Source organism: Macaca nemestrina, chromosome 13 (genome assembly GCF_043159975.1).
Source record: "Macaca nemestrina isolate mMacNem1 chromosome 13, mMacNem.hap1, whole genome shotgun sequence".
In the NCBI taxonomy this organism is placed as follows: domain Eukaryota; kingdom Metazoa; phylum Chordata; class Mammalia; order Primates; family Cercopithecidae; genus Macaca; species Macaca nemestrina.
Window position 1 is genome coordinate 110,733,786 of NC_092137.1, and position 15,561 is coordinate 110,749,346.

At 45.9% G+C, this 15,561-nt stretch overlaps 1 protein-coding gene across 4 annotated transcripts in view; it reads left to right on the plus strand.

Annotated features, from left to right (window-relative positions):
• The window catches only part of LOC139357953 (disco-interacting protein 2 homolog C-like), a 57,041-nt gene extending 42,350 nt beyond the window's left edge, over positions 1-14,691 (plus strand). The window contains exons 6-8 of one of the 4 annotated variants that reach the window (XM_071077153.1): positions 7,610-7,668; positions 11,885-12,690; positions 14,212-14,691. In XM_071077153.1, the coding sequence (XP_070933254.1) occupies positions 7,610-7,668 (59 nt within the window). In that variant the 3' untranslated portion in view covers positions 11,885-12,690; positions 14,212-14,691. Of the gene's footprint in view, positions 1-7,609; positions 8,787-11,884; positions 13,099-14,211 lie in introns of those variants that run through there. The other 3 variants (XM_071077156.1, XM_071077154.1, XM_071077155.1) reach the window with 3 other exon arrangements.
• The last annotated feature ends 870 nt before the right edge of the window (positions 14,692-15,561 follow it).

A 15,561-nucleotide genomic window follows, 5' to 3' on the forward strand; every position in this document is an offset into this window, starting at 1 on the left:
CATAAATGCATACATTTGTACGCTAAACACACATTTTTCTATATGTAATAAAATTCACACCTTTAAATAGTTAACATGTATTTTATTTTAGGACCGCCCCCACGATGTGAGGACTAACAGCCACACCCTCTCCCCCCCGGATATTAAGAGCCACATCGCAGGGCAGTGAGGCACCCCCCGCGAGATGGGGACTAATCACCACCCCCTCTCCCCCTCTGACTATTAGGAGTCACCTCGCAGGGGGGTGAGGCACCCCCCACAAGGTGGGGACTAATAGCCACCCCTTCTCCTCCCGCTGGCTGTTAGGGGCCATGGTGGACTCACAGCCTGTTTATGATATTGTGAGTAATATCATCTCCCCCTCTGGAAATTATGAACTCTTTCACAGATGGTTGTATACCCTCAGTGTGTACACCGTCAGAGGGTGTACACCCGTCTGTATTGGGAGTAATATCATCCTCTTCCTCCCTGAACGTTAAGAAGAATATCCCAGGATTGTTTCTACTCCCTGCATTATTGGGTGTCATATCTTCCTCTCCCACGTGGAAATTAGAAACAATATCACTGGGGGCGTGTACACCTTCTGTAATATTTAAAGTAATATCATCCCCTTCCCTCCAGGATCATGGGAACAATATCCCTGGGGAGTGTACGCTTTCTGCCATATATGTCATAATATCATCCCTCCCGCCTTGAAACATGAAGGACCATCTCACACGGGGTGTATAACCCTTGGTGCGATATTGAGAATGCAATTATCCTCTTTCCCCCCGGCATATTTGGAAAAATATCAGAGTGAGTGTACCCCTCCTGCCATATGAGGATTACTATCTTCTTCTTCCTTTCTGGATATTAGAAAGAATATCATACGTGGGTTTGCACTTTCTTCGATATCTGGGGTCATGTCATTCTCTCTCGTTTTGAATGGCAAGAACAATGCCTTGGGGGGGATGTACACACCCTGCCATATTGGGAGTAATATTACACTCTCCCCTCCTTGATAATTAGGAACAACATCCCATGCTCTCTGTCCCTGGATATTAGGAACAACATCACAGGTAGTTGTACACCCCCTGCGGTATTAGGAGTAATATGATTAATTATTAAACATCTATGATCGATATTAACAATTATCAATGATACTATTGATAGGATACCATTATTATGGATAATTATTTTAAATATACGATTATGCATGCTTAAAATAATTGTTAATGTTAATTCTTATTACCAGCATCACTTAGTATTGATTTAAGTAACATTAATTGCTGATATCATCATTTTATTAATAGTGATATTACTATTGATTAATGCTAATCATTAACATTTTTAACTAGTATTTTACTATCTTTACTGTGATTATTAATAGCGATGATTACTCTTAATTTTTCTTATATTTATTAATATTAATAATTAATAGACTTGTTCCTGATATCCTGCGGGGAGAGGATGATATCACTCCCAATATCGAAGAAAGTGTACACCCCTCTATGATGTGATTCCTAATAGCCAGGGGGTAGAGGATGACATTATTGAAACTATGGCAGTGGGTGTACATCACTTCGGTCGTCTTGTTCCTTATATCCTGGGTGGGAGAGGATGATACGACTCCCAATATCACAGGGGGCATAGACCTCCCCCGTGATATTGTCCCTAACATCCAAAGGTGGAGAGGATGATATTTCTTCTGATTTCACAGGGGGTGTACACCACCCCTATGATATGGTTCCTAATATCCAGAGGCGAGAGGATGATATTAGTCTCCATATTGCAGGACGTGTACACTCCCTAGTGATATTGTTCCTAATATCCAGGGAGGGAGAGGACGATATCACTCCCAATATCGCAGGGGGTGTACACCTCCTTGTGATATGGTTCCCTATATCCTGGGAGGGAGACGATGATACTAGTGGCAAAATTGCAGAGGGTGTACACACCCACTGTGATATTGTTCCGAATATCCAGAGGGAGAGAAAATGATATGACTCCCAATATCACAGGGGGTGTACATCCTCCTGTGATATTGTTTCTTATATTCAGGAGGAGAGGATGATATTACTCTCAATATCGCAGGGGTTGTACACACCTCCTGCGATATTGTTCCTAATATCCCGAAGGGGAGAGCATAATACTCTCAATATTGCCGTGGGTGTACACCTCCATTGTAATATTGTTCTTAATATCCATGATGGGAGAGGATGATATGACTCCCAATATCGCAAGAAATGTACGGCCGCCTGTGATAGAGTTCCTAACATCTAGGTGGGGAGAGGATGATATTGCTGCCCATATCGCACGAGTTGTAAAACCCCTTCGATATTTTGCATACAGTCCTGAGGGGAGAGGATATTATTCCCGATAGCGAAGAAGGTATACACCCCCTGTGACACTATACTTAATATCCGCATTGGGAGACGATGACATTACGCCCAATATCACAGGGGATGTACCCCCACCCTGGGATATTGTTCCTTATATTGAGAGGGGGAGAAGATGCTATTGCTCCCAGTAACGCAGGGGCTGTGGCTGTACACTCCTCCTATGATATTGTTCTTAATATCCTAGGGAAGAGAGGATGATACTACACCCAATATCTCATGGGCTGTACGGTGTCCGCTCAGAGATGTGTGGGGCTCTCTTACACAGGTAACTCCTTCTCTAACTTTAGCCACATGCTGGTCATCCAGGGGCCTCCTAAAATCCAGGAGTATAAAAACAAGTGGAATTTCTGAGAACCAAAGATGGCGCATGGCTCTGGTTGGGCTGCCACAGGCAGTTTTGTGAAAAGACAGAGATGTATTTCTCATAGTCCTGGAGTCTGAAGGTCCAAGGTCAAGGTGAGTTCAGGACTGGCTCCTCCTAAGGCATCTCTCCTTGACTGTCAGATGGCATCTTCTCTTGTGTCCTCGTGCGGTTGTCCCTCTATAGATGTCTGTGTCCTGATCTCTTCTTCTTACAAGGGCATCAGTTCTAATGACTTCGTTACCTTAATCACCTCTTTAAAAGGCCGATCTCCACATACAGACACATTCTGAGGTCCTTGGTTAGGACTACAACCTGGGAATCTTGGGGTATGCAATTTAACCTGAAGCAGATGGGGTCTTATAACCTGTGTCACCCAAGCTCATGCCAGAGCCCCATGAGGGGGCCCCCCCCTTTGATATGGTTTAGCTGTGTCCCCACCAAAATCCTGTCTTAAATTCTCATGTGTTGTGGGAGGATGGAAGTGGTAATTTGACAGCAGAGAAGACAATTGCTGCCAGGGAGGGGAGAGGGGACTCCAGACCTCTGAAGGTTGGAGGGTCCCGAGCCCTGGGCAGAGCAGGCAGCCCCACCCCTGTGACATCCCTGCAGATGGCTCAGGAGTTGGAAAAGGTGGAATCATATGTAGAGGCTGGTTGGGGAGATAGGAAGTTGTTGAATGAGTTTTTAAATATTTCCATCAAAATTCTTACTGCATCCTTGGTGTTGGTGGGGACCAGTGGCTTCTCTATGTGCCTGGCTTCTTCCTGGCTCTGACTCTGGGAGCCTGGCCTGGCCTAGGGCTGCTGGTTGGATTCATTGCTGGCAGCAGGTAGAAGGTGGAGGAGGGAGAGGAACTGTCCTCAGTCCTCTCTTACTCATGCCTGTCCACGTTAGCAGCCCCTCCCCAGGCATCCCTTGCCCATGATCTGGGGAGAGCTATTCTCACTTCCCTTGGGCCCTGCCCACCGATCTCCAAAGAATCCCGTCAGTGACTCCTTTTAATCACCTCTTTGCCTGTGACAAAGTCTTCTGGGACCTCCTGACTGATACAAGGGGAAGCCTGGCTATCTGTGCAACTTGTAAAAGTGAAGTGAGTCATTCGCACTGGCATGTATCTACAAGTCACACAGCTTTGCAACTGGAGTGACTTTAAGCTCATTTAACCAAACCTTCCATGACAGATGAGGACACCCAGAATCATAGGATAGAAGTGAGTTGCTCCCATCTGGGTCGGCCAAGCTGAGACTCAAGTGTAGAGTCTAGCAAAGCACACTTCATCCTCCCTTAGAAGGAAGATCCTACCCGCACGGCTCACCTCCACCTACCCTAGGTCTCCCCCCCCCTTCCCTTAGAGGGAAGCTCCTGCCAGCATGGCTCACCTCCACCTATTCTAGGTCTCCCCCACCCTCCCTTAGAAGGAAGGTCCTGCCAGTATGGCTCACCTCCACCTACCCTAGGTCTCCCCACCTTCCCTTAGCAGGAAGGTCTTGCTGGCATGGCTCACCTCCATGTACCCTAGGTCTCCCCACCCTCCCTTAGAAGGAAGGTCCTGCCAGCATGGCTCACCTCCACCTATTATAGGTCTCCCCCACCCTCCCTTAGAAGGAAGGTCCTGCCAGTATGGCTCACCTCCACCTACCCTAGGTCTCCCCACCTTCCCTTAGCAGGAAGGTCTTGCTGGCATGGCTCACCTCCACGTACCCTAGGTCTCCCCACCCTCCCTTAGAAGGAAGGTCCTGCCATCATGGCTCACCTCCACCTACCCTAGGTCTCCCCCACCCTCCCTTAGAGGGAAGCTCCTGCCAGTATGGCTCACCTCCACGTACCCTAGGTCTCCCCACCCTCCCTTAGAAGGAAGGTCTTAGAAGGCAGCACGGTTCACCCTCCCCTAACCTAGGTCTCCCCCACCCTCAGAGGGGAGTCTTTGGGTCAGTCACAAGACTACTCCGGACATCTGTAAGAACAAATGGTTTCCAGCACAGTCCTTTCCTGGGGTCTGCATTTTCCCTCTGGGATGCTTGGAAGTTGAAGGGGTCAGGCAATTCAAGTTCTCCCTGGTATCTCAGGGGCCACTGACACACAGGAAAATGTGCTGCTCTGCTCGCTGTTTGACTTTGATGGATGCAAATTTGTTCTAAATGAGCCTGACAATCATTAGCATGTAAACATATGTTACTGGTGGCGGCTCGCAGGGCCACATGCTGATGGATTTTGTGGGCTGCCCCCGCCAGACATTACCAGGCTGCCTGGGTCTGTGCTGCTTCTGGCTAAGGCTCTAGATGTTTTCGTGCACTGTGAAGTAGACATTTTAGCTACAGGGTTATGTTTTTTTTCCACAAAAGAAACACAGACAAATCTGTGAAAAGAACTTGAGTTTCTGTGCCGATCTACTGGAAGGAGACTCTTAGAATGTCAGCTGTTCAGTGTCTGCTTTGACTCCCGGGCAGTTCACTCTGTCCTGTGGCTCAGAGACTCTGTGGGGCTGAATTATACATTTGGTTCCAGTTCTGCTCAATATTTCCCCACAAGTAGTGCTGTGGATGCGACTGATGCCTTTGGAGATATCTGCAGCAGGAACAGTGCAGAGAATACAACACGCCATGCTAAAATATTTTGAGCTGAAGGCAATTAAGAAGCACTCTGGCCTTCCCTCTATTTTCTGAAAAGCATACAACATAATCATATTATACAAAGACAAAGGTGCCCTTTCTCCCCTCTCTGCCAGAAAGGACGCAGGTCAATCTCTGTACACAACTTCAGACTCTTATCATTCAGGAAACAGCACCAGAGGAGTTTACACAAAAATCTATCATTTATTGGCCTTCCCACAATTTGTTGCCCCCAATGACCCAAAGTCCTTTTACTTTGTCTTGGCACTTCTATAAACATTATTATCCTTGTTGAAGATGTTATATAAAAGAAAGGTCTGAGCTGTCTCTTTGAGATTCCCTCATTCCCTGTGTATCTCCCATGTATATATGAAATACACATGCTAATAAGCCTCCGTTTGCTTTTTTGGGGGTTCATCTGTCTTTTGTTATAGGAACCCCAGCCAATGAAGCTAAGATGGGTGGAAGAAAAGATTACATTTTTCTCCCCTGTAGTAGCATTATTCTAGCAATAGCATTCTTTTTTTTTTTTTTTTGTAGATTTCTGTTGAATACATACACACACACACACACACACACACACACACACACAGAGCAATGTAAAGAAAAAGAAGTGTGGGGAGTCCTGATGACATTTTAGGTCCCAGAGATACCTAAATATGTTGAGAAGTTGTCTTTCAACATTGATTTTTTTTTCCCACATTTATTCTCAAATTTTTGATATTTTTTTCTTCTGAGATATCATTTCTACATTGTTTTCTCTACATTTTCTTGCAAGTCCGAGAGAGTATGCTGGTTAGTAGTGTGTCCAATGCACCACCTCTGTCCCTGTCAGTAAAGAAATGTAGAAATTGAGAGGGATGTGAGAGTCACGCTACACAGAGATGGAAACACAGATAGGAGGTAAATAAAAACACGTGAAAACCCAGCATTTCTGGAACTCTCACCTACTCCTGTGCCGATATTCATCCTTCAGCTCTGCCTCCATTCTTCCCTTCTTCCCTTCTTTTCTCATGCTATGGGGTCTGCTTTGGAAATGTTATCTACTTTCATTCTTCCAAAGTCAAGCTTCTAGCTTTGGTTGGAACTGCAGACCCATTTACTCATTCAGCAAATACTTTCTAAGCACATGGATAGTCACTGAGAATACCGTGGTTCACCAACATGACCGTGGCCCCTGCTCTCACGAACCTGCGGCCTGATGGGGAGAATGGGCACTAATGTGACAATCACTCTAATGGGTTTCTGATGAAGAATTGAGAGAAGCGCACCAAAGAAAGGGAAGCGGGATTCTCTAAATTTATGCTGTAAAAGAATCTGGCGTATCTTGGGATGAGAGGTAGAAAACCAATGCATTCTGGAAGGTATGATCCCCTTGCAGTCTGGAGAGAAGTAGAGGTTGATTGCTGAGGGGGGTGGAGTGTAGGGACAGCACGGTCTAAACAGAGATGGGGGTGCGTGCAGAATGCCTCTTGCAGCAGGAAACAGGCACGTTCAAGGAAGTAAACACCAGAGAAAGTGGCACAAGACAAGAATGAAGGAAGGCAGGCAGGGGCTGGGAGATGATGGTAGATGCTTTATTCTCTTAATAACAGCAATAGGATGCTGTTGAAAGCACTTGAGGGAGGTGGGGAAGTGGGTATGACATGTTTTGTGTTTGTAAAATTATCACATTGTCTTACCAAACTCTACTCCCTATTTTTTATTTTTAAATTTTACTTTAAGTTCTTGGATACATGTGCAGGTCTGTTACATAGGTATACATGTGCCATGGTGGTTTTCTGCACCTGTCAACCCATCATCTAGGGTTTAAGCCCTGCTTGCATGAAGTATTTGTCCTAATGCTCTCCCTCCTCTTGTCCCCACCCCCCAACAGGCCCCCGTGTGTGTCGTTCCCCTCCCCGTGTCCATGTGATCTCATTGTTCAACTCCCACTTATGAGTGAGAACATGTGGTGTTTGGTTTTCTGTTCCTCTTTTAGTTTGCTGAGAATGATGGCTTCCAGCTTCATCCATGTCCCTGTAAAGGACAGGAACCCATTCTTCTTTATGGTTGCATAGTATTCCGTGGTATATACATGCCACATTTTGTGTATCCAGTGTATCATTGATGGGCACGAGATATCCTCTTAATATGTGATCCAGCAATTGCACTCTTCGGTATTTATCCAAAGGAGTTGAAAACTTGTGTTCACAGAAAAACCTGCACATGGACATTTATAGAAGCTTTAATCATAATTGCTCATTTTATTCCAGCTTTATTCATAATTGCGCAAACTTGGAGGCAACGAAGAAACCAAAATGTTCTTCACTAGGTGAGTGGATAAATAAGCTGTGATACATCCAAACAATGGAATATTCTTTAGCACTGAAAGGAAGTGAGCTGTCAAGCCATGAAAAGACACGTAGGAACTTAAAAAATGCACGGCTACACAAAAGAGGCCCATCGGAAAAGACTAAATACTGTAAGCTTCCAACTAAAGGACATTCTGAAATACTGTAAGCTTCCAACTAAAGGACGTTCCGAAAAAGGCCAGACTAGGGAGTGAAAATATCCGTGGTTCCCAGGTGTTGGGAAGAGGGAGAGATGATGAGGTGAAACACGGAGATTTTTAGGATTTTAGTGCAACTGCTCTGTACGATGCTATCACGGTGGATACATGTCATGACATATTTGTTCAAACCCATAGAACCAGCACCAAGACGGAGCCCTCATGTAACCTGTGGACTCTGGGTGACAATATGTCAACGTAGGTTCTTCAATTATTGCAAATACTCCTTCTGGGCAGGAGTGTTGTTAGTGGGGGAGGCTGTGCACGTGGGGGAAGGGAAGGCGGCATATAGAAGGACTCTCTGCACCTTTCCCTCAATTTTTCTGTGAACCTGAAACTGCCTAAAAGATAAAGTGTATTTTTAAAAAATAAAGTAAAAAAAGGAAACAAAAAGTCCTCACAAAAATCAAATGAGAAAATGCTCACACTGGGTGCTTCAGGTCAAAATGGAAGAACAAGGGCTGTATTTACCATCCCACCTGATGACTTTTTTCTCACTGCTTTTCAGCATTTTTTTGGAGTCTAGTCAGTGCAATAAGGCAAGTTGAAATATATAAAATGCACGCTTATTAGAAAATAAGATTTAAAACTATCTGTATCTGCAGGTGACGTGATCACCTGTGTGGAAAATCTCCTGAAATCACAAAAAGCCACTAAAACTAATAATAATAAATTACTTACTAATAAGTGAGTTTGGAAAGTTTGCAAGACACAAGCCAAACACATAAGCAATATTTATTTCTTTACACACTGGCAAAGAAATAATTGGAAATGGAAATTTACCAAGCAATATTTTTTATAGCACATCAAAACATGAAATCCTTCAGACTAAATCTGAGAAAAGATGTGTAAGATCTATACACTGAAAAGCAGGCCGTGATGCTGAGATAAATTAAAGAGCTAAATAAAGTGATATACTGTGTTCATGGATCAGCAGGCTCAATACTGTTAAGATATTGGTTCTGCCCTTGAGGATCAGAGGTTTAATGCAATTCCAATCAAAATCCCAGCATGATTTTATTTATTTATTTTTTTTTTCAGTAGAAATGAACTAGCGGATTCCAAAATGTGTCTGGAAATTTAAAGAACCCAAAAGAGCTAAGACAACTTGGAAAAAAACGGTGGAGGACTTACCTGAACTATCAAGATAGTGTGGTATTGCTATAATAAGAGAAAACCGGGTTAATGAAACCTCCTAGAGGGTCTAGTAATAATCTCACAAACATGTTACACATACATAGTGGATTTTTGAATAAAGGTTCAGAGACATTAAATTAGAGAAAGGACGACAATGATGATAGAAGGATTAAATACCATAGGCCAAAAAGAGAAAAAAGAGCTCCTGCTAAAGATCTTCACATTGTTGGTGTCACTCATGCAATTCAGTTCACATTTTGTGTGTCTAAAAGTTGAACAGACCTCTTCATTCTCTTTCCCCAATTCACTCCACAGAGATGCTGGTGTCTTTCAGTGGAACTTGGAAGTTTGCTCTTCTTTTTAAAATGACTCTCTTAGATCCTGTTTATGCGAGAAGTTGTGGGACTATAACTTACAAATACTGTTGTAAACCTTGGAATCACACGTTCCCCTTTTTCTGTACTTATCGTTTCTAATCAGTTTCCCATTTCCTCTCTCTTCTTCATGTTTACACTGCATTCCTTTTAGTTCAGGCTCTTGTTACCCCACTCGATCTCTTGATGTGGTCACCTGAATGTCCTTCGTGTTCCAGCCTCCTGGAATCCTTCCTTCATGACCCTGCAGAACTGCCCTCCAGACCTGCAGGTGTGACCCGGAATCAAGGATCTCAAAGCCGAGTGGGATCCGAGAGGCTATCTAGACCAATCCTCCATTACAGACGTAAACCTTTTGATGAATTCACTTCAGAGCCCAAAATATTTGCACTGCAGGCAGAATCACCTAAATCACTTAATATGATGTTCAGTCTTCCCGTGGTATTTTCCTCTCTGCATCTCCCTACTTTCGGTCAGCCATTTCTCACTCATGACACCGAACCCTTCATTCACATCAATTATTGTTCTTCTCCACACACACTTATTTGTTTTCTGCCTGAGTTTTTTGTTACATTATTCCCTCTACTGGAAATATCATTTTCCAAGATCTGACTACAGAATTTTAACGTATTCCTCAGAATGACTCACATATCACATATTCTACCAAATGGCTGCAGATTCTGTCACCTCCTCTCTTATCCTACGGCAACTTGGAGAACGTTCTTCTCTTAGCCAATAGGATTTATCATGGTTCTTCTTTATCTCAACAATAGTTTAGCAGGACTGAGAACTGGGAAGTAGATTTTTCTCCCAGGGGTGAGAACTGTCTTAGTTTAGCAGCTCTCCCTGGGTCTCCATTCTGGTTGTAGAAAAGCAGCCCATAGGGCACGGTGGGGAGGAGAAGAAGGGGAACTAAGCTGTGTTACATGAAGATGGACAGTTGTGACCCTTACCTCCGGGGTTGGGAGTTGAGGCCCCTAGGAAGGAGAAGCTGTAAGGATGAAGACGAGGCATAAAAAGTGATGCAGGCCGGGTGCGGTGACTCACGCCTGTAATCCCAGCACATTGGGAAGCCAACGTGGATGAATCACGAGGTCAAGAGTTCAAGACCAGTCTGACCAATATTGTGAAACCCTGTCTCTACCAAAAATACAAAAATTAGCTGGGTGTGGTGGCACATACCTGTAGTCCAGCTACTCGGGAGGCTGAGGCAGGAGAATCACTTGAACCTGGGAGATGGAGGTTGCAGTGAGCCAAGATCATGACACTGCACTCCAGCCTGAGTGACAGAGCGAGACTTCATCTCAAAAAAAAAAAAAAAAAAAGTGATGCATAGTAACAAGACTGCCTGAGGAGAAGAGACAATCAGCAACCTTCTCCAGGGTGGGATGGCTGAAGACCCTTTAAGAACAAAGGTGTCTACTTTCCTTCTTTAGGATGCTCTATCGTGATTTAATGAACCCTCCCAATCTACTGTATTCAGTATTTGGCATGAGTCAATTTAGGGGAATTCTAGAAAACATAGCTGGCTGTTACCATCAGGTTAATGTAGATTGGGAGGTAGGGAAAAACCCCAGGAGACACGTAGGAAGGACAATACGTGAAAACAGAAGAAACTTGGAGTCAGTTCACCCTTCAAACAAAATCCAGTTTCCAGAAGACATTGTGAGGGCTGCTAGGTCTTCCTCACCTGAAGATGGGGGATTCCAGATAATTATACTTGAATCTCACAGGATGGGGTGATCACCACCAGCTCTCAAATGGGATGAGTTACAATATCTTCTATCGGGAGGTGGTAAATAAGAGGTTAGCTACATGTCTGTAGTCATCACAATTTTGTCAAGATTGCTCTTTTTACTTCCATGTCATAGATGGAGTGCCTGATGCTTGTGGAAGTGATTGGCTCAGGGTCTCACCATCAAAAGTGGCAGAGGAAAGATTCCAACATGTTTTAAAAGCTGCAAACAGACCTGACTCCCATCCATGCTGTCATACCGACTTTGAGATTTCAATCCTCCTGAAGGCAGGAAACTTATTCCATTTGCTTTTATACCCTCCATAACACTAGTGAGCAAGTTTTGCTCAAAGTAACATGGAATATTTTGCTGACTCAAGGTGAAAAAGAAGTAAGAGACTTAAATGACACCTTCACAAGTCAACATTCAAGGAACAGAGACATATGTAGCATTAGCTGTCTCAGTCAAATCAACATAAACATGCACGTTTATCCTTTACATGGGGGTAAGACAGCAAACACAATTGAAAAAATGAGCCAAGTGTAAAAAATTTGTCACAAAGGGATGGATTTAGACAGGAGAGCAGTGAAGTAGGTTATAAAATGGTCAACATAATCCATTTTAATGAATTATTAGCTGAAACATGCAAAGCATTGAGGATTTCTGGGAGAAGTGTACAAACACACCAAATGTTTGTCCGACATTTTCTTCACTGCTTCTGTCTTTCCACAGGGCTGGAGATGTTGACCAACAGCCTTGGGAGGAGAGGTTGCAGCTGAGCCCACACCCTCTCAAACTCCTTCAGACTGTTTCTGTTTTTGTAGACTACTTTACCCTTAACAACAAATCCTAAGATTTACTCAATCAGTACAGCAGTCGTTGGCCAGAGTTCAAATTTCTGATTCGAAGGAATCTGCCCTCTGCCTGCCAGGATCGACTATTAATGGCTTCGTCAGTAGAGGAGCTGTGTCTTTGCTCACTACGGAACAGTATTGAGGCTTCGAAAGGGGTATTTTGCTGGTCACCTCCTGGTCATCCTTCTGCTCACCAAGAACAGATACTGTTCTCAGCCCCTTACATTTACAAGGTCGTTTAATTCTCACATAGCCCTTTCAGATAGATGCGACTATTACCCCCATTTTACAGAGGAGGAAATCGAGAGGCGGAGGACATAGGTGAATTGTCCCAGATCACAGAGCTGGCCATGGAGCTGGGACTTGCACCCAGCCAGCCTGGCTCCAGAGTTCACTGCCCTCCTCCTGTACAGCACCTGTGACCTGCAGTAATCACCACCCAAACAGGCAGGCACTGCGGATAGCCAAGTACACCTCTTCCGACTTCAGCACGGAGGACGGTTCGTTTTCATTCTGGTGTTCAGCTCAGGACTGTGTTTATCACCACAAGGACGCACAACCCAGAAAGCTCAGTCACGTGCCATTGCCTTCTACGGTCATGGTTTTCTACTTTTTGGCCCCATTTTCCTGCGCACTTGGCCTGCTGGGACGTGAATGATGCGTTACTACTTCTACAGAATGCAGGTGAGCAGGTAGCATGGCAAGGTGGGTGATTGGATAAGATTTCCCGACAGCTGGAAGCTTGGGGGAGACCCACGGTGGCCCCTTGTTATTCTTCCTGGACGAGCCTCCTCTGGGGTCGAGCGTGAGTCCCTCATCGCTGGTGCCAGGCAGTGTCACAGTTTTCAGCACCCAACAGCCAGGGCAGCTTCTCTCTGTCCAGCTCGCCCCGCCCCGCCCCGCCCCGCCCCTCTCCTTTAGTGAGAGAAGTTCTCTGACTCTTGGGATTTTGCAGTCAGAAGAGTGATCATTACAATTTTCATTCTGAATATTGTGGCCCTGCTGGACTGCGGTGCAACAGGCTCTTTCATGAAGATTGGCAGAGATGCTGACGGCTAGGGCATCGGGACCGAGGGGAGCGAGCAGGACTCATGGGATACAGCTCAGAGAGAGAGGGAGCCATAGAAATGTGAGGCTGCTCTTCACATGGCCGCACTCTCTCCTGTGTCCTCCGTGGAACCTATGGAGGCGGCGTTAGGCGCTGGCTCTCTCCGGGGTGTGAGCTCAGTCAGCAAGAGAACATCTGCCTTCCCACCCCCATCTCTGCAGCTGGTTCCTCTTGCAGTTTTGATTTTTAGAATGAACGCAGTAACCTGCCCCATTCTGCTGATGCTGCAAAAAGGAGCTGGAAAAGAACGTGCACAGCTTCTCCAGTCTTAGCATTTGTTACCTTGTAGTTTGGGAAACTTTGCTGCCCCAGTACAAGAGTGTGCTGAGGATTCTATTATCCTGCTAGATTCTCCCGGGAGGTCAAGTTGAAAACGAGCTAGGTGCGCTCTCTCTGTTTCTCTTTCTCTTGTCTGTCTCGTCTGCCTGTTTCTCTGTTCCCCTTTTCCTCTCTTCTCTCTCCCTCCCTTCCTCCCTGGCTATTGCTGCAAAGAATATTCTTGTTGAATTTGTTTCTCCATATCTTCTGCCTTTCCTTAGAATACATTCCTAAGAGTCTACTCATTGTGAAAAGCAAACGGCCTTTAGATGTTTTCCAAATCTAACAGATGGGGGTCCTTTCAGACAGAGTTTCATTTTACACTTTTATCAAGAAGCCCGTGGCTCCCTGCTCGCCATGCTGCAGTCGCCCTCAGGAGGTTCATGGAGAGCAGAGGACTTGGGGCTACATCGAGGGCTGTCTTTTTTCCAATGTCCGGAAGGTATACTTTGGGGGGGGGGGCAGTTGAAGTACGAAAGTGACATCAGCACTTCATGTATGGGATGGGTCGATCAAGTACAGTGTGCACCAGACTCCCAGACTGGCGCTGGGTGGGGACAAAGGACTCCAGTTATTACAGGGTGGGTTGGGCAGGCGGCTGCCCAGCTCTGGGGACAGATGCGTCGGCTCTCAAAGCCCAGGTATCACCTGTCAGACTGCACAGCCCTCCTCACCCCTTCAGTTCCTGAAGGGAAAGGCCCCAGGAGACTCTGAGGTGAAGAATGCTCTCCCATTTTCAACTCACCCACCGTCAGGGTTCTGCCCCCTCTACCCTCCAGCCCCCCAACTGTGAAGTTCCCGGGGTCCCTGGCCAGTGACTTGCTGAAGCCTCACTCTCCAGGACCTCTGTAGAGAGGCACCCTACTCGAATGCATGCTTCTCCAGGAATATTTGCTCTGGTAACAGCTGAGAAGAAAAACCCATCTCTAACAGTTTGATTGCAGGTGGGTGGCCCCGGGGCAAGTGATTTTGGGAAGGTGGGGCTAGCTGGCGCCCTGTGTCCTGACTTTTCTTCTGAGCCTTTGCAAAACCACTTTTGAGAAAATTAATCGGGGTGGGTATTCCTGGGTGGCATTTTCTTCTAAGTGAAAATCTGTAGAATTCCTGTCGTTGCGGGAGCTGTGGTTTTCTGTCAAGACCCTGTGGGGTCCTGGCAGTGTGGGGCCTGTTTCTTATCCAGACTCTTCTTATCCAGAAGAGTCAGGTGCCTGGCAAGTGAACTGGCCAACTCAAATTTGTACGTCACTCGTATCGACCTAAAATGAAATACAAATAAAACGTCTCATTTCTGGCATGAAAGAGACCTAGGAAGGGCAGGCTTAGGGCTGGCTTCTTCACAATCCAACTGGAAGTAGGGTAGCCGGATCCTGGCATCCATCTCTCCTGCTGGGTGAGGGCCACAGGATCTCAGCACCCAGGTGAGGCAACGATGTTGAAAGAGGCTTCAGAAGAACTGGGCCAGAACAGTGGAATCAAACGGAAAAGACTGTAAATTCAGCCAGCTTGGGGAATGACCAGAAAGTGTCTGTTGCCCCAGCAAGGATTGAAAACAAAGATTCCCAGCAACAGGGCCACAGCAAAGCTCTCTCAGCACACCTGTCCCGGACCGTCAGCTGATGAGAGCTTGTGATTGTACCATCCAAGGAGACGTAGCTATTTGGTCTTCGGCTGGTTCTGGGCACAGAGGGTCTAAGACCCTTGGAATCTTTGGAGTGTCAGAGTGCCTTTGTTTACTCAGGACAGGCCTGGGAGCTGGGGACCCTTAGGCAGCCTCAGGGTGGGTCTGGGGTTCAGAAAGACCAAGGCGGGACTAGAGGGCTGGAGCTGTCAGTCTCCAACCCAATCTCTCACCTGGAGGGAGAGGGCTGGAGCTGAGTCAATCCCCAATAGCCAAAGATGTCATCAACCATGTCTATAGTGACCCCTCTAGAAAACCCTAAATGGTGGGGGTTGGAGAGCTTGCAGGTTGGGGAAAACCTTGATGTTCTGGGAGGGCAGCATTCCCACTCCCCAGGGACAGAAGCACTTGCACTTGGAACCCGCCCCCGCCCCCCAGGCCTGGAGCAATGCACCTCTTCATCTGGCTGTTCACAGGTCCTTCATAGTGAACTGGTGACAGTAGGTAAAGG